The sequence below is a fragment of the Arachis ipaensis genome, chromosome B1 (genome assembly GCF_059453495.1).
Source record: "Arachis ipaensis isolate K30076 ecotype BB chromosome B1, ASM5945349v1, whole genome shotgun sequence".
Classification (NCBI taxonomy): domain Eukaryota; kingdom Viridiplantae; phylum Streptophyta; class Magnoliopsida; order Fabales; family Fabaceae; genus Arachis; species Arachis ipaensis.
Window position 1 is genome coordinate 120,527,061 of NC_142436.1, and position 22,516 is coordinate 120,549,576.

General features: G+C 34.5%; 4 protein-coding genes across 4 annotated transcripts; 2 read left to right on the forward strand and 2 right to left on the reverse strand.

Annotated features, from left to right (window-relative positions):
• The first annotated feature begins 1,201 nt into the window (after window positions 1-1,201).
• LOC107606583 (uncharacterized) lies at window positions 1,202-2,751 on the forward strand. The gene is made up of 2 exons (XM_088502973.1): window positions 1,202-1,224; window positions 2,049-2,751. The coding sequence occupies exons 1-2, from the start codon at window positions 1,202-1,204 to the stop codon at window positions 2,749-2,751; spliced, it is 726 nt and encodes a 241-aa protein (XP_088359099.1).
• A 6,809-nt stretch (window positions 2,752-9,560) lies between these two features.
• On the reverse strand, window positions 9,561-11,662 carry LOC148578145 (uncharacterized). The gene is made up of 3 exons (XM_088502974.1): window positions 11,626-11,662; window positions 10,663-11,418; window positions 9,561-10,351 (listed from the first exon to the last, which is right to left on the reverse strand). Exons 1-3 carry the CDS (start codon window positions 11,660-11,662, stop codon window positions 9,561-9,563), a joined length of 1,584 nt encoding a protein of 527 aa, XP_088359100.1.
• A 1,791-nt stretch (window positions 11,663-13,453) lies between these two features.
• On the forward strand, window positions 13,454-16,093 carry LOC107611024 (putative myosin-binding protein 5). Its single transcript, XM_016312994.3, has 2 exons — window positions 13,454-14,546; window positions 15,042-16,093. Exons 1-2 carry the CDS (start codon window positions 13,832-13,834, stop codon window positions 16,091-16,093), a joined length of 1,767 nt encoding a protein of 588 aa, XP_016168480.1. The 5' UTR covers window positions 13,454-13,831.
• Window positions 16,094-16,568: 475 nt separating this feature from the next.
• On the reverse strand, window positions 16,569-20,657 carry LOC107633840 (transcription factor BHLH094). Its single transcript, XM_016337441.3, has 6 exons — window positions 20,007-20,657; window positions 19,560-19,808; window positions 19,324-19,389; window positions 19,152-19,220; window positions 18,968-19,045; window positions 16,569-17,118 (listed from the first exon to the last, which is right to left on the reverse strand). Exons 1-6 carry the CDS (start codon window positions 20,175-20,177, stop codon window positions 16,984-16,986), a joined length of 768 nt encoding a protein of 255 aa, XP_016192927.1. The 5' UTR covers window positions 20,178-20,657; the 3' UTR covers window positions 16,569-16,983.
• Between the last annotated feature and the right edge of the window lie 1,859 nt (window positions 20,658-22,516).

Below are 22,516 nucleotides of genomic sequence, written 5' to 3' on the forward strand. Positions count from 1 at the left end.
TTTTTTCCATACTTAATGACTATTGACTACGATCATATCAATAGTATCACCTATAGTAGATTATACGAAGAGAAAATATGAAAAATAAAGACAAGAATTATAAGGCTATAGAAAGTCCCATCCAAGTTTGACAAGAGCAAGACGGTTTACATAAAAATAGTTCTAATAGATGATAAGATTAGTTGATTCATTTACTAAATTTTTTCAAGTAATGCTAAGTTCAATTTATAAATAGAGTTTAATTTCGATGCACTGACAGTGTAAAGCGTTTTATACAGTCGTACAATCATATCCGTTCTTTTGGATGACCATTCACACGGTCAATGTGAAAGGTATTTATTTTTATTGATGTGTCATTACGTAATTAGATGCATATGTAAAACTACTTTACACTGTCAACGCATCAAAATTAATTCTTATAAATATTTGTAGTTCATATTTTAAGTTAATTTTATAAGTACACCATTTCACAAGTCAAAGACAATTCTTTTTAATAGCTTTGTAAATGCTAATAGCTTTTATATTTAATTTATTTTGTAGTACGATAAAATTCATTGTTCAATGAAGAATTATTTGATAAAAATATTTGAGAATGAATTGGTAGAAAGGAAGGTCTATATCTTCTCAAATTTTGAGATTGAAAAATCAAGCGGAATATATCTTTTGACTGTACACACGTGTAAAATATCTTTTAAGAATGAGTCACGTATAGTACATACCGTCGATGATCGTAAAATTCCAGATAATCATTTTAATTTGCTTGCCCATACTGATATATTGAAACAAACAAATGAATGATTCTACTTATTTGGTACGTAATTAATTTATATTAACTCACACAATTATTTTCCTTTTGATTTTAAATTTTGCTAAAAAAATTGTATAATAGCATCATTTTATTGACAACAAAAATTTTAACAGTTTGTTTATGAAAATATTTGAAATTGTATTGTACCTTTTTTTAAAGGTATATCCTTTTATTAATATACTATTGTTAATTTTATCGTTTAACATAAAATAAATCAGTAAATTCTCTTTATTTTATACATGTACGAAGTTATAATTTCTTATATTATTCACTCATTTATCCTTAATTTGGTGCTTTTAATTCAATTTTTTTCAATTAGATGTTATTGGACTCTTGACTGGAAAAGAAAAACTTATATTATGGTCAAAAATAGAGAGAAGTGATCAGTACATTATGATTGATCTTCATGATTTGCAGTATATAAAATTTTAATATTTTAATATGAATATTTCTTTTGGTAATAATTATGTGTTGTGGTGCAATTTTTTTATCTTTATGTATTACTACTTACTCTCTTAATTCTCGCTTTCATTCAAAAATGAGAAAACAATAAGATGTACACTATGAGATCAATTTACAATCTAATTACTTGATCATTTATGTGATCACCGAACAACCGAATACATAATTTATTCTTTAATTTATAAAATTTAACAAAGACATTGGTAAACATATTGGTTTTGCATTTATTTATATGTTTTATTTGTAAGACCCAGAATCTTTGAAAAGTCTTATTATGATCAAGTCTCAAATCATATAGTTATTTATAGCCTTAATTTCGGAAATCATTTTATTAAAGATAATTAAGGCAAGTTGTGATTTATTGAATTTGAGATAAGTTATGATTTATTATCCAATTTTACAACTATTGGATTATTTTCTATATTCAAATTATAAAGTTGGTAGTTGCGAAATAATAAGGATTTCTATATGATTTGGATTAAATAAGTAATATTTTAAATATTAATACTGCTATTTTGGAAAATGAAGAAATTGAGTATATTATTTCTAATTATTTGGTTGGGACATTTTATTGAAAATAATTTATGAAATTGATGAGCAAATAGTATTTTTATACATTATTATTAATGGATTAGAATTTATTTCTAATTACTATAATATCCCTATTTTTATTTGAAATTACCAAAATGCCCCTAACCCTAATTTTGAAAGAGAAACCCTAACCCTAAAAACCCTACCCGGTTCCCCTGACCCGGTACACCTAGAGTACCTAATGCAGCAGCAGCAGCTGCAAGCTGCTTGAAAGAAAGAAAGAAACAGGAGTAGGGAACGAATTGAGAGGGAAGGAAGAAGGAAGGTTCGCCGGCGTGGAGAGGGAAAGGAGCTCACAGTGCCGCCGTCGCCCTCACCGCGTCGCGCCGCCGCGGCAGTCCACGCGTCCTTGTCACCGTCGCGAGCCTCCTTGCCGTCGCCACCATGAAGCCGCCGATCTAGTCCGAGTAAGAGAGAGATCCGAGAGGGGAGGAGGCCAACGCAGCCGCCGAGCCCGTCACTGTGCCGATTCGTCGCGCGAGGAGCTCGTGCCGTCGCCGATCATCCTTGCGCAGCATCAGAGGCAGAACCGCGACCTGAAGAGAGCGCGAGCCATAACCACCGATGGAGAAGGAGGAGCGAGCGCGGAGAAGGTGAAGTCGCCGCTGTCGCCGGCACCTCCATCCCGCGTCACCGCCGAACGCGCCGTGACCTCTGCCGTCGCCAGTCTGGTTTGCTCTGCCGTCGTGCCGTTGAGGAGGAGGCCGTCCAGTCACACCGAACAGGAGAGACAGAGAGATCTGAGGCTGAGCTGGGGGTTCAACCACCATGCCCAGCCGTGCTTGCGTCGCCGGCGCCGCCTCGGTTGGAATTGTCGCCGTCAGAAAAGGGTCCAGGCCGCCGCTAATGGAGCTAGCCGGAACTGTTCCAAGGTTTTGCCGCTTATTTAGATCCTGCTCTGTTTTGGTTAGTGGCGTTATCATTGTTCTGGCCGCCGGAAAACCTTGCTGCCGTCGCCGGAAAAGTATGCCGGTAAGGGTTTCAAACTTGGTTTTCATTTCTTGTGAGATTATGGGAGTCTTATTGTCGCGGCATGTTGGTTTCAGGCACCATTGCCGGAGTCCGGTCGCCGCTGCAACTTGAGATGGCTGTCGGGATGCTGCCGAACCGGTTCGGAGACCGCTGCTGTTTCGGTTCAGTCGTTCCTTCTTCGGTTCGGTAAGCGTTTCGATTTGAAAGCCCTTTTGTTACTGTTCTGTAATCTCACGCTGAGGTTTGTGACGTTAATTGCTATACGATTGAGTTTCAGTTGTTATATGTTGCGATTAGAGTTGTTGAGACTGTTGCGAAAGTGGCGTGGAGCCGAGGTTTTGGCTGACGGGATTTTGATTGTTGATCTCGGGTCAAGGCGGAAAGGATTTTGTGACGCGTTTGGGCTATGGTTTTGCGTTTCGAGGTAGGGGCGCTTTCCAAAAACTACAGTTTATTGTTGGAATTATTACATATGGGTACTGATGTGAGATATGGTGTAATTAGTGATTGTATCTGCCTTATGTATTATTTGATTGACTCGAACGATTATGGATGTTGGATTGGCTGAATTGTTGTGTGGCTTGTGAAATGTAATGTTTGGAGTTGATTCTTTAAATATTTGAAATGAGTTTAATCCGTTGAGGATTGGTTTGAATTGAGTCAATTATTTGATGATGTGAAAGATAGAATACTCTTGAAATCCAGCCTGGGTTACTTTAATTAATTTGGTTTTGATAAATGATTTGTTAGTGAACCGATTCTTTAAAGATTTGGAAATGAGTTAAATTGGTTGATATTGAGTTGATTTTGAAATGATTTTCTTGAGATATGCCACTGAGGCAACTGTTGGATTTAGCTTGTTGTTAAATTGATTTCTGGTTTGAGCTGTTGAAAAGGAATGAGAAAACGGTTTAGTTGGGACCCGAACCGGGTGGCAAAAGTCCAAGTTTTAGGGGAGGTGCTGCCGAAATTTCTATAAAATCTAAGTCTTGTTTGAAAGGTTATTTAAAAGATTTGGATTTGAGAAATTGTATTATTTGATTTATTAAGAGGATAATTATGCTTTCCAGCTTAATTTATTTGATGAACCTTATACGTTGAGTTCGGTTTATTTAGAACTGAACTATGTTTACCGTTTGAATCACTGAAGGAAAGAATGATGCTATAACATCGATTTCAATATAAAAAGGAGTTTTTTAGTGATTTTAAAGGAACCTAGATTTTTGATTGAGTAATCAAGTTTGAGGCATTTTAAAAGAGTTGGAAAAATGGGTTCCAAAAAGAAATCTGAAAGCGGTTTGATTCAAATAAACCGGTTCCGTTTCAAATGAGTTGATTTTTGGACCGGGTTGGAACTTGTGATTTCGTATGGTTCAGTTTCATAATAAATTCAGTTTTATTTACTTGAACCGAGAATCTATGATTTTAAGAGTTTCAATGAGTTTTAAAGAATTGATGTAAGATGACCTTCCCTAAAGACTTGGGACTCTGCCGAAAAACTTTTGTTATAAAATCCCATCGTTGGATGGATGATTTTGAATACTGTGAAACAAATCCTTAACTTGCCATGGTTTTGGAAGTTTTGGAAAGAGAATGCCGAGAGTGGCTTTGTTTTAAAAAGGGAACTCACTTTGAGTAAATTCGGCTTATGAGCCTGAGATGATTTGAGAAATGAGATTTCTAAAGCCAGGGCTGAAAAGAGTTGAAACTCGATTTCAAAGTGAAATGAATTGAGAAAATGATTTATGGCTTAAATGCCGACTTTATGAATTTAATGATGTTGAATGGTGGAAGTGCTGTTTTGTTGTGAGCCGGAATGGCTGTGTATGATTATACATATTGGTTGGTTCTGGATTGAACCGTGAGCCGGAATGGCTGTGTATGATATGAGTATTGGCTGGTTCTGGACTGAACCGTGAGCCGGATGGCTGAGATGGATGTTGATCCATGGATGAGATTGAATGCATGTTTATGCTGAATCATTGATAAATGTAAATGTTGCACTTCCACTATCTGAGATACGAGTTTCCCTGGGTAGTAGCAGTGGCTAGCCACCACGTGCTCCAGGTTGAGACTTGATACTCTGTTGACCCTATGTCGTAAGTGTGGCCGAGCACTGTGAAAGTCCCGGATGAGCTCGCCCCCGTATATATTCACCAGTGAGGGTGATGGATATGGATCATGATTATGATCAAGTTTATGATGAGTATAACTCGAGTTGGGGATGCACGACAGAGGGACAGTCCAATGGTTAGCTACCAGGACTTGTCGGGTTGGCTCTATAACCGACAGATGATATCATCAGCCACTAGGGACAGGCATGCATCATATGCATTTGTGTGACATTGGTTGGGTGTGCATATTATACTTGGTTTGCCTATGTGATTAATTGCTAACTGCTCTACTTGTAATAACTGTTTGTTTGTGCTTGCATCCTTCTATTTGTGTTTGCTACTGGGACTCTGTTGGACTGTGGTGATTGGTTGCTGGTTGGATTATTTGGGCCTAGGGCCGTGGTTGGAATGAGGTGAACCGATGGTTGATTTCACCTTTGTGTTTCTGGTTTGGAATAAATTATGAAAGACTATTTTGGTTCCGCATAGATAAACCGTTTTGAAAGGCTTTTGAGTTTTTGAAAATTGAACCGTTCTTCTTTCCGAAAATATTTCCGACTTTACTTTCATTGTAAACTGTTGTTTTTGAAAAGAGGCATGAGACGGTTATTAATCACTGGTGCAATTATCTTTATGTATCCTATTACAGTAATTCCCAAAAACCCTCTACTGAGAACCCTTTCGAGGATGATGTTCTCACCCCCCCTACATTTTTCCCCTTTCAGGATATGGGCGCAGAAGTTACGAAGAGCTTATTTAATTGTTGTTGTGATGCTCTGTATTGTTTTAGTTATGGTTTATTGTACCCTCGCCTTTATCTTGATATAATCTGTAAGAGGGATAGGAATTGTATTGGATTATGTTTGTAATATTATTTATATATATGTATGTATATATATGGATGTACTCTTTATGAGTTTTTGTAAGTTGTATGGTATTTATGGATGTATGTCATCGGATGAAAGTATTTTTGGGAGCGGTATTGCGGTTTAAAGTTTTAAACAGGCTCATATTTTAGTATTAAATAGTATAAGTGTCGTCGTAATGTCCGAGCTATCAGAGTTACGCAGCCGGAAGCGTGAGCTTTGGTAGTTAGGGTGTTACATTATTTATTTATGTTATATTTGTAATTATATTATATCTATTTTTATCAATATATTTTTTTTAAAAAAAATACCGTTAGTGTTAGCACATGGTGTATTAAATAAATTAAATGATAGAAACACGTAACTATTTTCTTTTTCAGTCAAGATTAAGTAAAATACTGTAATTTAGACTTGTAATATCAATATATTAATAGTAAAGTGGAGAAAAAATGTAATATTATATCAAAGAAATTTTTTTAAATCATAATTATAATTTATGATTGAAACCATAATTTAAAAATTTTAAACGGGATAATTTCATTTAGAGAATTCATAATTCAAACATAATTTTTATACACTTAATAGCTACATTCGAGTTAATATATTTAATATTATATTTAAAAAAACACGAACAATACACATTATATTATTTATTTATTAATTAAATTATTATAATTTAAATTAATTTTAATAGAATAATTTAAAATTATAATTTCAATTTTATCACGTGTATAGCACGGGTTATTACACTTATATTATATATTTTTGTAGAAGAATTTAAATACTTAAATATATACTACAATACATACGAACATATATTAAAATTTAAATATATATTTTATATATTTAACAATAAGTTAAACATATTTAATATAATATATTAGTATATATTGTTTACATATATTATTTACAAAAATATAAAATATAAGATTTGATGCCATATATTGTTTAAATGTTCAGAATATATTTTATTTAATGTATTATTAAATTTATGTTGAATAAATATTAAAGTGGAGTATGTTGTTTATTTCAAACAGAACCGAAAATATTATATATAATATTATTTAAATATGCTTTTATTTATTTATTTAATGTTAGAGAAATACTGGATATATGTTAGATATAGTTTACATAATATAATAGTTTTTTGTTTCAGAAAGAATACAAATAGAAGATAGTTCGTGACATTACGCGTCCTAAAAATCACATTGTTGAATACTTTGAACGTCTACCATATTTAATTATTTTTATGTTTGTATATTTGTTACTATTGTTGTTGTTATCGTAGTTAGTATTATTATTATTATTATTATTATTATTATTTATGTTTGTTTATTTTTTTTGTTGCTATTGTTAATTATAATTTTTTATTTGTTTCAGAGTTCAAGAAATTTAGAATCAAGACATCTGAACCAAGATTCATATGATTCCCGAGTTGAGATCGAGTTACGAGATAGTGGATTCTAACGCATATCTCAAATTGGAAAACTTGTTTTGCACAATGCACTTATAAATGCCTTAATGGAGCGATCGCGTCCAAAGACTCATATGTTTCATCTTCCACATGGTGAATGCACGATAACCTTAGAGGATGTTGTAATGATATTTGGACTCCCGATAGATGGTATGCCGGTGTCAGGATTTACAGATAGCAGCACTAATGGCCTCGAAAATGAATTCATGACACAATTTGGTATTGTACCTACTGCCGCTGATCATAAAGGAAGCAGTGTCAAGCTTGCATGGTTCCGCACCCTAAAGCGGCGCATGCAGTTGGACACCGCACTTGGTAGATAAATGTACGTCAAGATACACTTATTATTGTTGTTTGGCACAAATTTATTTTGCAACAAGTCAGGAATGACAATCCACTGGAAGTTCTTGCCTTTGCTCCGAAATTTTTCTGACATTAGAGGCTTTAGCTGGGGATCCGCTTGCCTGGCACATTTGTATAGAGCATTATGTCGGACATCACGTTATGATTGCAAGGAGGTGGATGGCCCATTGGCATTGCTTTGTATATGGGCTTGAGAACGGTTACCGTTCCTAGCACCGGTGCGATCACATCCTAGTTTTCTGCTTGCATGCAGGTAAAATTATTTCATATGTCAACATATTATCGCTTATGTATTGTTTAATTATATTATATAACATATATTGGTTCTGAGTGTTAGAGATTTATTTTATTTCAACTGGATGTTTTGGCGCTCGCAGTTTCACGGATACCAAAAGTGGACCATTTCTCACACCAGTTGTTTACTAGATGATATTCCTGCAGATGGAGTTAGTTTTTTTGGGGTATTTATATAACAGTGTTGTTATTAATATTGGCATTATATTTGTGTTTGTATTTATGCAGTCGTTTTGGAATGTTTTTGCAGTTTGTGTGAAACCCGTACAGTCTTGATCATATAGAAAATATTGTAGTTCCAAATGACATTTTACAGCATCGATTGATGTGGAGTGCAATTGTGCCACTAATATCGTTTGAAGGCATTGAGTGGCATGCATCAGACCGGGTGATGAGGCAATTCGGTCTGGCACAGGAAGTTCCTAGAGAAGCTACTCGTCTTGCAGAATCTCACAACGTGGTTCTGACTGGACCAAAGAACAAAGATTGGAGAGTTGAGCATTCTGGATACATTATGAGATGGACAAACCGTTTGAGTTTCGTTCTGGTTGGTGATCCTGCACTACACTATCAAGCATCTGATCGGTATATGCAATGGTATACAGAAGCATATGGGGCTCACCTGCGATTGACTGGTTATGTTTCACAACCACAGTCACAGCCACAGCCACAGCCACAGCCATAGCCCATCATACACCCATACCAACTGCCAACTTCCTTTCCACACCAGTACTCGTACACACAGCCAAACCCTGAGCCTGGACCATCGTTCTTCAGTCAGTTGTTCCCTGACTCACACTCATTACACATGCCGCCCTACCAGGGATATTATTGACCTTTTATGTCACAGCATGTAGACACAGCTGCACAATCATCAAACCGCCAGCTATATCAGTAAGTGGCTGAAATAGAGACATCTCAATGGGTAAATGACTTGTTCTTTGACCCTCAGCTACAAGTGCAGCAATCCCAGCATCAACCTCCTACAGTTAACGAGTAGGCACCACAGCATAGTCAGGGATCACCTCAAATTGCGCTGGGTCGGTCATCTGTGGATTCGAGACTAAGATGTCGCAGTCCCTCTCCATGCTCGGGGTCTAGAAGGTCTGTTGACTCGATCCAGAGTGTCGCTAGAAGGATTGGTCATAGTAATGATGTTAATTTTCCTCAAGTGCAAGCACTAATGACTGCGGCTGATAATGATGGTGAGGACGACAGTGAAGATGATAGCGATGGTAATAGTGTATTTAATATTGGTGTATTTAATATTAGTGTATTTAATCTTGTGGTTGTTCATGTTATGCAGCTGCGGCGGAAGATATAGATGGGGTGGAAGGTGCGAGAAGTTTCCACACTACCGATGTACAAAGGGGTATAACTTGAGGATTGACACAACACGTAGGAGCACAAGTAGATATACCCCTTCCACAATAAAAAAGGCAGTAAAAAATGTACTAAATTTGTGAAAAAGACATTTAGCAAGTAATCTTTATATTTGTTGTTCACCTATTGTTGTAATGCTGTTATTGTGGTAAGATTGCTATAGTAGTTTTGTTTAATTTAACTCATAATGTAGTACATAATCCAATACAAGAAGTAAATAAATGCCAAAAACCCTACGAATTATGAGCACCACCACTAGCACTTGACCCTGCACGATGAGGGCATCTACTTCGACTATGACCCTGGACTCCACAAAGCCTGCAACGCCTAGGACCACGCAGATCACGCATATCCATTTCATTCAAGAAGCGAGTTATTTTGGGACGTCCTTTGGATACTTGCTTTAAGTGCGGATTAGGTATGTGCCTTGGTCCTTGATACATAGGCCATGTTGCTGGGTTCCCTAATGGCTTAAACCTTGCTCTATACACCTTTTTTATCTCCTCCATCCTATATATGTCATGAACATATTGTTGCCAATCAAGTCGTTGGTTCGCAGAACACGCAAAGACATGATGACAAGGAATTCGATATGTCTGAAACTCACCACAATCACAATGCCGTTGATGGAGATTTACCGCATACTCTAAACCTCTGGGCATCTCGTGCACCTCAAAGACCTCGTTCTGCCTATCAAACATGTTAACTTGGATGTTTCCCGCTGCCTCCTGATTTAATTGAAGTTTGTTGATTGCATATTCAGAGAATACATGTCCTGCATTCAGTCGAGTCTCAACCTCAGCCCTCTTCCTAGTGAACAACTCATTTAGCCTATAAAAAGTTGTCTTGACAAGTGATGTAATTGGAAGATTTCGCGCCCCCTTTAATACCCCAGCGGTATCCATTATCGAACTCCAAAGCATATTGCTAACGTGGGATCCGATCGAGCCATTGAGTGTAAGCTCACCACGCTCATATAATCTTGCATACTGCACATTAAATTCACGCACGATCCTACAATAACCTGTAAAAAAAACAAGAAAAAAAATAAGTATCACCACATAACACTAACATCAGTATTTCACTATAATTTACGTACCCATATTTACAATCAACTTCTGTAAATACGGTGCCTTAAAATTCCTTAAGAAGTTGGATGCTATGTGCCTAACACAAAACATGCGGATAGCTCTCGGAGGCTCCCATGATCCGTTACTACGTGTTATTGCTGAGGTAATAGAGTTGTGTCGATCAGAGATAAGCCCGATACCATCCCGCGTCACCACATGTGTGCGCAAATGAGTAAGAAAGAAGTGCCATGCATCAGAAGTCTACCCTCAACAACGGCAAATATAAGAGGCACAATATTGCCATTGCCATCCTGAGAAACTACAAATAAGAGAGCTCCTTTGTATTTGCCATACAGATATGTGCCATCTATTTGGACGATTGGTTTGCAACTCCTAAATGCTCTAATGCAAGGGTAAAAGCTCCAAAACACCCGTGTCAGTATCCTAATATCCTGGACCACCTCATCCCCTTGGTAAGCTGGTGCAGTTTCGATCTCGACTGTAGCTGATGGATCTTTTTGTACCATTGCTTTATACCACGACAGCAAAGCTTCACAAGAAGCTTCCCAACCACCAAAAATATTCGCAATTGCCTTTTGCTTAGCCAGCCATGCTTTGTAGTAACTTATCGTATAATTGAATTTCGATTGCACTTCAGTAATCACAGATTTCACCTCTAAAGATGGATCAACTTCAACCAATGGCTTTATAACCTCTACAATCATGTCTGAGTTTATCTTGGCATAATCTTGAGAGATTGTTATCCTGGAGCATGTGTGACTACCATTGTACCGCCTTATAACCCAACAAAACTTTCTCTTAATAAGACTAGCCCTGATAAGCCAATTGCAATTTGTTCCATATTGTACACACTTAGCATAAAATGTGATTGGCTCAGATTCACACACTCGATAATTCACACCCCAACGAATGGTATAATCTTTAATTGCTGCAATCACAATTTCTCTAGAACTAAACTCTATGCTGATGACAAATTCACCATCCGTAATAACAACAGGGTCTACACCAGCCATAACAAGAAATAATTCTTACTATTACTAATAATAATAACAATAATAATAAATTAATAATAATAATAACAACAAATAATAATAATAATAATAATAATAATAATAATAATAATAATAATAATAATAATGCGTATTATAATAAAGGCTAATAATAATTATTATAATACTAATCACAATAAAAATAGAAGACTACCTACCTGCATTGACAAACTCAGAAAATTCTGGTGCATTCATAACGTCTAGATCCAAAGCATGCATAAAAGAAGGCTATCTAGATAGATGTTAGCTTGTTAGTGCATTTGTCACATCTGCAACGTCAGGCTCAACTATGATATCATCTTCGTCGACATCTTCAACTGGACCAACAATATGATAAGTGCCTTCGAATTCCTCTTCACTTTCAGTGTTATAAACCATCCAGTCGATGTTAGGTTCGGGTAAATTAACCTCAACTAATTCTTCGAACTCAACATATAACTCGATAACTGACACTTGTGCCCGTGTTTGTTGGTAGATCAAAAACATCCCTTGCATACTTGCATCGTCAACCACATACATTATTTGAAATTGAATAAAACCACCAAATACTAACACAGGCTGTCTATAAAAAATATTTGTGACCCTCTTTAATATTTGATTATCAACACATTGACAAAGTATACTCTTAAATTCCTCATATGTTATTCCAAAAGGAATAACAAGATCATATGGATTTTCACATACAAAACTCACACCTTCGGATGTTTGTGGAAAGATTTGGCCATTATAATATATTTTCAAACTAACACTTTCCTCCATTTTTCTTCTCTTACTCTCTCAACGAAATAAACTACACTCACACTCAACAAATTCGTTCTTCTTTTTATAATACTCGAGGTATATTTTTTAATCTAAAAAATACAGTACGCCCCCTACGTTCTGGCAATACGCTGTTCTTGTATTGACAATACGTCCCTCTTGTATTATGTTTATAATATTAAACTAATACAATATGCCCCCTTGTATTGTTTTTTAAAATTTTCAAAAAAATAATACGCCCCTTGTATTGTCTTTTTTTATTAAAAAAAAATATTTGGGTAACGCAATTTACCCCCTGCGGATTGTTAGCCCCCAGATACATGCAAAACACCACCACATCCAATAACGAAGCATTACACCAAATCCTAACCAATATTAAAAAAAATGAGCCTAATAATGTACCATAATTTTTGTATTTTTTGGACAAAAATAATGATAAATTTATTCATTAAATTTTTACGTATGTATTTATAATATATATAGTCACTTAACAACAACAACAACAACAACAACAACAACAACAACAACAACAACAACAACAACAATAATAATAATAATAATAAAATTATTAGAGATTATTCTATAAGAAATTTATGGTTGAAACTATTTGATATTTTTGTATTTAATATAATCAAAAGATGTCCTATTTTAAAAAACATGTTTGTATTAAAAGAAAATGTTTTAATTTGTATTTCAAAGCATCATTATTCACCTTATTTGTTTCTAACAAAAAGAATGTATTAATATGCTAGTGTCATCGTCCACATACTCACAGCTAAGTTAATAATATAATAAAAATAAAATGAACGAGGGACTGTTATGTCTGACAGAGAAAAATTCTTGGAAATTGATTTGGATAATTACTCTGCCGAAAAATAAATTAAAAACTGATTTACTCTGCCGAAGTAAATCCTTGAAGATTAATCTATGTATTAATTTTTCTTAAGGACTAAAATATCCGTTTGTAAAATTCTTGAAAATTAATTTGGGTAAGGATAATTACTCTATTTTTTTTATAATAGCACGGTGGAGATTGGAGAAGAGACATATCCGTAAAATGAGTAAGAATAGAATTCATAATTTACGTAAACAATAAAAAAAGAAAAATACTATTTGTTTAACAATAATGATGAAAAAAAGTAATAAATGGGTACAAATACAGTAATGAATTGTAGAGAAGGATCTCTAACTTGCTAATTAAAGCAACCAATCTAACAAACTAAACTCAACCAAGAAAACCAATGAATCACACAAAAAAAAAAAAAAATAGATAAGAAAACTTTTTTTCCCCATTCTTACCGGTATTTTAGGTCAACGTTAACTAACCACCCTCCATGCACCCTTCTATTTCATTCTCTTCTTAGCCAAAAATTAGTTCCACCACCCAAAACATTCTTCACTTGTTATCAAATCAAAAATCTTTCTATCTTCTTTCCTCTGCCAGGAAGTGAAAAGGGCACAAGAAAAAAATAAAAAAAATGAAGGTCATGTGATCTTCCTTCTCTTGTTCCATTTCTGCTAACTCCTCAACCGTCACAACACCCAGTCACCCACCATTGTTACATGAAACATTAAAAGAAAAAATAAAAAGAGAATAAAGCCAACATGGCCACTAAACCATTTACTCGTTTTGTTGAGCAAAAATTGGGAAAGCTGCCACTCTTTTTGATGAATGTATTGCTTGAATGGGTGTTGATAATTCTTCTTTTCCTTGATGGGTTTATTGCACTTTTTGCTAATGAATTAGCTGTGTATTTTGAATTGCAAATCCCATGTTGGTTGTGCACTAGAATGGCACATATTCTAGCTCATAGAACTCCAACTTTTTATTACAACAATTGTTGGTGTGAATCTCACAAGAAAGAGATTTCTTCTTTGTTTTTCTGCACCCAACACAAGAAGATCACTGATATAAGGAAGATGTGCGAAAGGTGCCTGTTTTCATTCGCGAACGGGAAGGATTCCGATTCAGAGACATATAAGTCTCTTCTAGGGATTCTTCAGAGGGATCTAGAATTCTTTGTAGAAGATGGACAAAAAGTTCACTTGAGCTTGAAGGACGATGGGATCATGCAGTTTGAGAAAGGCAGGATTCACAAGTGTGCATGCTGTGGAGCGACATCAACCAAGTCTTCCGTCTCAAAGGGGAAGAGTTCAGGTGCCCACTTGCGAGCTCCGGCTGCCTCACCGCGAGCTCATCCAAACACCACATCAAAGAATGAGGAATCCAGTGGTCTTGAATCGCCTCATGTCCGATCCGCAGCACTCAGGCTTCTGTCAGAGAATGAAGATGGCAGTGGAAAAACTCTAAAGATCAGATGTAAGTATATTAAATTTCTTGGGATACACGTCATTAGTTGATGGGAATAATAACAATAATGTTACATCAGTTTGACCATGGAATTCTAGCAGACAATTTTATCTGTTTCAGGTTTTTAAAGTTTCCAATGGAGTGTTTTTGGAGTTTAAAATTTGACGTGTACATGAAGTGAAACGGTTTTAAATTTTACTTTGTATTGGAGATGATTGGTGAAATGAGACCAATCTCATTTTAGAGAGATGGTTTCACTTTGGTGGAGAATCAAAATTTTGCCACCTTATATAAAGTTTATAATGAATTGATTATTATTTATGACATTGTGGTATCAGAAATACCGAGGTCATATTTTATGACTCCCAAACGAAATTGAACTGAAACGGAGCAATGGAATTGCTCTTAAAGGTGCTATTGTATGATTTACTTGCATTCGAAGTAATGATGCCACTTTGGAGTCATATACCTACTTTGATAACGTTCTTTTCAAAATTTATACAGTAAGAGAAGAAGCAAAAAGTACCTCTTTGCCTCCATTGGCAGAAGGTGAGGAAGGAAACAGTGAAACCACCCCCAAAACAACCCCCTCTTTTGCAAAGGGTATCAAGTTCTTTGGTGAGTCTCCAAGAAGCCCAACTTTCTTAAAGGGTGGCAAGTTCTTTTGGCTCCCAATTTCAGACTCTCCGAGCAACAGTCCTAAATTGTCTTACAAGAAATCACCACTGGAAAAAACCGAAATCGCCACTGAGGTTGCAGAGGGATCTACTCAGAGTAGGTTCTTCTGGGTTCCAATAACAGATTCAACTTCTACAAGCACCAGCCCCAGATGGACTACTAGGAAATCGCTACTGGAAAAGACAGAACAGGCTGGCGATTCTAACGAGGCAACTGCTCAAACTGAAGGAGATGATCCCAACTCGCTTCTTAAAAGGCAGGTTCATATGGATCATAAATCACTCATGGCTCTTTGCATGGAGTTGGATGAAGAAAGGAATGCTTCGGCTATTGCTGCGAAGAACGCCATGGCGATGATCACCCGCCTGCAAGAAGAGAAGGCTGCATTACAGATGGATGCTTTGCAGTATCAAAGAATGATGGAGGAGCAGATAGAGTATGAACAAGAGAACTTGCAAGCAACCAATGAAATGCTTGCTAAACTAGAGGAGGAAGTCAAAGCTTTAGAAAGCGAATGCGATGTTTACAGAAACAAGTATGGAGCACTTCCGGAGGAAGAGATCAAGGAAGCTCAATTATCTCATGCTGAAGCCGAAGGAGGTGAGGATAATAATAATAATAATGGAGAAAATGACCCCAAGAAAGGTGTTAAAGCAGAGAAAACATATCTTCTTGGCCGGATGCTGAAGAAGCCAGAACACAAGATAGAGGTGGCGGCAGAAAGTGGAGACCAATCCTTACAAAATAAGAATAAGAAGCCAGAACACAAGACAGAGGTGGCGGCAGAAAGTGGAGACCAATCCTTACAAAATAAGAATGTAGCCGAGAAAGAGAAAGAGAAAGAGAAAGAGACAGGTGATGAAACAAACACTAGGTAGCTTTGAGATTTCTACTACTAGTGATTATTTTGGTTACTTCATTCCATCCCTCACAATGCCTGTGTTGTCTAGGGTTTTACTAGTTTATATTACTATTTTCAGTACTTCCCTATTCTTATTATTAGCATGTACTTCTATCTCACATGTAATAAATCCAAATTATACTACTGCTGTCTCTGGTTGTAAGCAAAATGTTAATGTAACCTTTTGTGAGAGAACATTAACTTTGTATTTTTTATCCTAGTGCAAATGTATATTCTTATGTTTGATCTTACTGCACTACTTCTATACTGTCTATACCATTCTATTCTATTCTTCTATTCTATGTCTATCCTGTTCTATAAAGCCATCGAAGCACTTTCACTACACCACAACTCCACAAGTACATTCTCAATTTTGCAATTAGTGATATTTTTTAAAATTTCTTTTACACGCATAAAATATAGTCATTTCTTCTTTTATCCAAAAAAAAAAAATTCCTTAATTAGTTTTATATTAATTGCTATCAATAATTCAATATTCTCCATGCTTACAAATATAATTAAATAACTATAAAACAATGGAAAAAACGGCTGCCTGCTAATGCATCCTAAACTCCTGAAGGAGCAAAAAAGAAGAGAAGTTTTTTTTTTTTGATAGAAAATAAGAAGAGAAGTTACTCTCATTCACATCAGATTATTTGAGACAACAATACACACTTAAAGATTATTTGAGTTGCCTATCAGATGGTGCACATGAAGATTAGATACACTTCCTACAAAAGACATCATACTATGAGAATGGACGTACAGACCTACGGCACTCTGCACCAATTGACTGGGTTGTTAAATGGATAAAAGGAAAACCAACCACACTATTTGATCTCTCATTCCCAGTGAATCTCCTTTAAATTATGCCACTCTATCGAAATCACCTCCTAATTGCATATGCAGCCATCCAGATTGTGATCCCTGTGCATACCCCCTGGTTGCTTGTGATCCGAATATCATTCCGGCAATATCAAATGGCTGATTACCAACCTGAACCTGTAGAATAGCTTATTAAGAACACAATATTGTGAACATAAACAGTCCTAACAAGAAAGGGTGTAGATACATGTTCTAGGTCTAGAGAACAATACACAGAGTGAAGAAGATGATGTCCTAATTGAGAATCTCTATCTTTGAGAACCCTGCAAATTTTCAAGATGGTCGGAGGGCTCATTGATATAGCACTAGGATTTGCTTAGCTAAGTCATCTCATAACTCAAATAAGTCACTTTGCACATAAAAGTATGTTCAAGTTATTACTAAAAAGAGGAAATACAAGGAAAATTCAACACATACACAGCCAACAGCCCAACATAATAAATATTAATTATAATTATAATAATAACAATAATAATTAATAAAACCAAAAAGAAAAAGAATGATATTGAGAATCTGTTAGGGACTTGGGTATTCTGAAGTGCCCAAAGTCCCACAACCGCATGGGAAGCTTAAGGTTGTATTTAAAGAAAATGGTTGTTTCTCTTAATAGCTAGCTTTTAAGATATGGTTTCCCACTAGGTATTTAAAAGGATCTCAATACAGACACATGCGAACACAAATTGGGACCATTTCAAACAATCAAATGGTCCAACTAAGTTTTTTTACTCAGCTAATAATGAAAATATTGCTGCTTTGAGGTTCCTTTTTGTGTTTTAAAGAGGAAAAAAAATTCTTCCATACATGAGAAGCCCAGTAATTGTTGCTAGAGCAACATACTGAAATGCGCTTTAGCTTTTATTGAGTCTCTGGTGTGGGAGTTGCAAGTTAAGTTTAGGGAGGCTTTCCACTTCTCCATCATGTTAAAGCTCATATTCCTATGACAATTCTATCAGCCCCATTAAATCAGCATTGCTTTCCACTTCAAATGCTTAAGTTCATATTTCTATAAAATCCTATCAGCCACATGCATACAAGTGATAATATAACTACATAGGCTGTACGATAAGGTTAAGGATTGAAAAATATGAGAAACTCTACACAAAACCGCAAACTAGATATAAATGTTTTACCAAGATATACATATATACATGAACAGAATTACAAATACATGGGATGTCAAACGTAAACTCTTGGAATGCGGCTCTCCTGAATAATAATATTGCAAATTTAGAAGGGAAAAAAAATGTCATCATCAAAACTAAATCAATTAGTATTAATCAAAATTAATAGCACAGCAAGGGTGAGGCTGCCACAGTTCAACAATTAAACATGGAATCAGTCCCTTGACTAGTTAAGTAACTGGTTTAACCATGTTTACATGGAATCAATCTACATAACAATTAACTTGATCAGATGAATCTGGATCCACAGATTCACAAACAATCTAGCTTGTTCTTTTGTTAAGCCCCTTTTAATTCATATTTAGGCAACAAAGAAAGGTTTGCAAGGTCCTGAAGATTTCCACAAACCATTCAAACCAGACATTCAAAATATTGGTGTCATATTTATCAAGCAACCCTGCATCCCAGTTTTCTTCCTTTCCAAAATTTTCTTATTCATTTTCATTGGTTCAAAAATGGGTTCGGCCATGTTTTCTCAATTTCATCAACCTTATTAGCTTGTTTACTATTATTTTCGGACAATATCAACTGTGTGCATTCTATTGTATTCTTGTTTCCTTATCTTAGTTATCTATGTATAAAACATCTAGTTTGTTAGCCTGTTAGTAGTTACACAGTAACACACCTCCTACTTGCAAGCTCTGACTTTCGTCAATTAAGATTAGTTTTCTACAAAATTAATCATTTTGGTTTAAGAATGTCATAGTATATAGAACTTTATATTGAATTTTGCTTAAACATTTATCTAAGCCAAGCGGATTAAGGTAAAAAAATGATGGCCTTACGTCTTTTGAAGGAAAACATTCAACAACAGAATTCATGTTCAATCTTGAATTAACTGCTTCAAGCTTCATTGAAAGGAACTGCAAAAATCAAGATATATTGCTCAGAATTAAATTCATTGGTACAAACGAAAGATAATATCAATGGGTAGTGCTCCATCATGACAGACGAAACAAAGAGATCTACCTCAACCTGACGCTGCAGCGACTGTATGTAATTGATTATCTCATCTAACACAAGTGCTTTGCCAATTACCTGAACAAAACAAAACAGAACAAAGATAAATATTCAATTAAATCAAAATCTAAATTATATAGCAACAATAATATATCACTGATCCAACAGATAAGATTATTACCTTGTTACATCCAGGGACTAAATCTTGAAGAATTTTCATCCTCTCACTAATCTTTTCTCTCCTGGCCTGCAAAAAACTTGTTATCATAAGCAATATGCTCCTTAACAAGCAACAAACATAAACAAACATACATATATATATGAAAAGAGAAAAAAAGAATTCGAATACTTCTCATACAAGCAAAGCTCATTTAGAAACAGAGGAAAGAAAGTTCGAAAAGAAAAAAAAATATATACTCTCTCAGCGAGACTGTGGCTATCGGTAGCCTGGCCTCTCCTGGCTCTCACATGGATGTAGTCTTGTTTAGGCGGTTGCTCACAAGAAGGCTTAGCAGCGCCGCCGCCTCCGCCGCCACCACCACCTTCCCGAGCTAACTTGTTACCGGCAACTAAACTGGCACCTACCACGGCTTTTGAATCGCCAGCACGGTTTTCCTCCTGGAAGGATCCTTCCAGTTTCCTATGCTTATTGCCGTACGAATCATTCTGCTCCAAACCAGAACACGAAATTCAGTTTCCAAAACAGAGTGAGTAAGTAAGTAAGCAATCAATTAGTTAGCTCAGCTGGTAAGAATAGTTTGTTGTTAACTGTAACTAACTAACTAACTAACCAACTATAATCCAGCTCAGCATAACAATAACTGCAAATAGCATACAGTTACATATGAAAGAGAGAAGGCAAACCAAGTGATTGGCGGTGGCGGTGGTGGTGGAGGAGGAGGGGGATGATTCCTTCCTCTTATGGTTGTGGATGGGAGTGAAGGTGGTTGCGGTGGCGGGCCAAATCTCAGAGAGAGAGTAAGAGGAAGGGTTGGCGGAGGAGAATGTGGACTCGTTGATGACAGGACCTTCCATTGTTATTATTATTACAATTATTTCAATTCTAACGATTTCTTGTTTCTCATTCAAGTGTTTAGGAATAATATAATAATTAGAATTATGAATGAAACTTGAAGAGACTGAATGAGGGAGTGTTGGTGGTTGCTACTAAGTAATTTATTGATTTTGAGTGAGTTAGTGAAAGAGCGGGGATGACGGTGACGGTAACGGTGACGGTGACGGTCACGGACACGGACAAGGAGAGGCGAACAGAGAGATCTTTTTTTTTTGGGTGGGAGGTGCTGTTATAGTGTTATTTGTTCAGGTTCAAGATCACAGTGATGAGTGAACACTGAACACCCGTCAAAAATAAAAAGAGAAAAAGAAATTAAAAAGGTTGAAGATCACAGCGAAGGAGACAACAGACAAGCCTCTGTGGCGTACTGCGCCCCCTGCTTCTCTTGTCATTCCCTCGTCCGTTATATTTTATGATCCCTTCCCTTCTCAGCTTCTTCTGCATACTTTTAAAATAAATTATTATTTTTATTCATAAAAATTAAAAAAAAAAATCATAAATTTATTTATTATTAAATATAATTTTTAATTATGAATAGTTAAAATGTTAAAATTTTATTTTAAATGAAATTAGTGTTATTTTTGTAACAAATGTTATTTTTCATAAAATATAAAATTTATTTTATTTAGTTATGGTATATTTATTATGAATTATGGATTAAAACAATAGTTATTTATCTTTTATTTATTTTTTGGAAGAACAAAAGTTTAGGTACGCAGGCTGTACTTGATTCTCTTACTAGTATTAGCTATTAGGACATTTTTTCTTAGACAACAAGAAAAGGTTAAAGTAATTGATTTACCATAAAATTATTTTTTTCCCTTTTAACAAACTAAAGATAGATAAATAGAAAAAGTTTAACCAACTATTAACTAGAAATTAAATATTTTTTCTAAAATTTAAACTCCAATTATTTGTTTAAAAGTTGAGCTTACTTTTATATAACTGACTCCAATTTAGTCACATTCTTTTCACTTACATAGTTACATTTAATATATGAATTATCTGTTAAAAAATGCTTATGAATTATCTGTGGCAGGAATTCTAATATATCGTAGTAATTAAATTTGCACTTATGTGATGAATTGTTGTTTCTTTACCAATGATTTAAAGGATATTTGATTTCTTCTTTTTATTTGTGAGTTTTTGACAAACTCTTCGCTTGGTTTTCTTTTCTTTCTTACGTTTTACTCACACTTGAAAAAAACAAAATTCACATTTATTTTCTTTTAAGTATTTCTTACTGATTTCTAACACAAACAAAATTAATGATGTGCTTTGTCTTTTGAGAATGCGTGTTGGGAGTTGGGACACTATTATGACATTGTCTTGGTTTTCACATTGCTTATTATGGCCTTTTTATAGGGGAAAAAAATTAGAATTAACTAAAGGTTTATTTATTAGGTTGGATTTTATAGTTTAATCGAATTTTTAATTAAATTTTTATAATTTTTTTAATTAAATTTTTATATCATATTAATTTTTGTAATTAAATTTTTATTATGATAAAAAATTTAATAGAATATTATGTTAAATTATATAAAATATTCAGTCAAATATTAAGTATATTTATTTTGTTTAACCGAATATTCTATTAATTTCAACATTTTTATATAGTAAAAATTTAATTATAAAATCTGATATAATATAGAGACTCAATCAAAAAGATAAAAATATAGAGACCTAATTAAAAATTCAGCAAAATAATTTTAGGGACAAAATAATTAAACCTTAATTAAAAGATATTTGTTAAAAATTCTAAAAAAAAAAAATTTAAAAAGTTATCAGAATTTATTATTTTTATCTATCAGTTAATTATTAATATTTAAAATATAGAATAAAATATGTAGTTTGATTACTAAATTAAAGAAACTAACTAAAAAAATTGAATTAATAATTAAATAATGACTAAAATAATAAATTATGATAGTCTCTTAATATTTTTTTCTAAGAATAATCATTTTTATATATTTAGTGTATTTAATATATTAAAAATATATTATAAATATAAAAAAATTATTTTTCAGTGATTTTTTTTTTCTGAACAAGTCGTAAAAGCATTCATTAACCAAATACAAAATTTTTTAAACCCACAATTGATGTAAATATTAAATATTAAATCTATAGAAAATAATTATATTGGATAATTTGACAACCAAATATGAAGGCCCTTATTAGGAAATTATTACGGAAAAAAGAAAAAGTTCAATAGCTGGATACTTTTAGGCTTAATTTGACTTTAAGTACTTCCTTTATCTCACTCGTTAATTATTCTTAAAAATAAATCTTCAATTTTGTC

Bases quoted from the DNA above. Each gene is read 5' to 3' on its own strand.
- LOC107606583 (XM_088502973.1), top strand. From the start codon at position 1,202: ATGATTGATCTTCATGATTTGCA. The intron at 1,225-2,048 runs GTATATAAAATT...TACCTAATGCAG, and splicing joins ATTGATCTTCATGATTTGCA to CAGCAGCAGCTGCAAGCTGC.
- LOC148578145 (XM_088502974.1), bottom strand. From the start codon at position 11,662: ATGAATGCACCAGAATTTTCTGAGTTTGTCAATGCAG. The intron at 11,419-11,625 runs GTAGGTAGTCTT...TGGCTGGTGTAG, and splicing joins TTCTGAGTTTGTCAATGCAG to ACCCTGTTGTTATTACGGAT. The intron at 10,352-10,662 runs GTAGACTTCTGA...TTTTTTTTACAG, and splicing joins TATATTTGCCGTTGTTGAGG to GTTATTGTAGGATCGTGCGT.
- LOC107611024 (XM_016312994.3), top strand. From the start codon at position 13,832: ATGGCCACTAAACCATTTACTCGTTTTGTTGAGCAAAAATTGGGAAAG. The intron at 14,547-15,041 runs GTAAGTATATTA...AAATTTATACAG, and splicing joins AAAAACTCTAAAGATCAGAT to TAAGAGAAGAAGCAAAAAGT.
- LOC107633840 (XM_016337441.3), bottom strand. From the start codon at position 20,177: ATGGAAGGTCCTGTCATCAACGAGTCCACATTCTCCTCCGCCAACCCT. The intron at 19,809-20,006 runs GTTTGCCTTCTC...GGTTTGGAGCAG, and splicing joins CCGCCACCGCCAATCACTTG to AATGATTCGTACGGCAATAA. The intron at 19,221-19,323 runs GTAATAATCTTA...TGTTTTGTTCAG, and splicing joins TAGTCCCTGGATGTAACAAG to GTAATTGGCAAAGCACTTGT.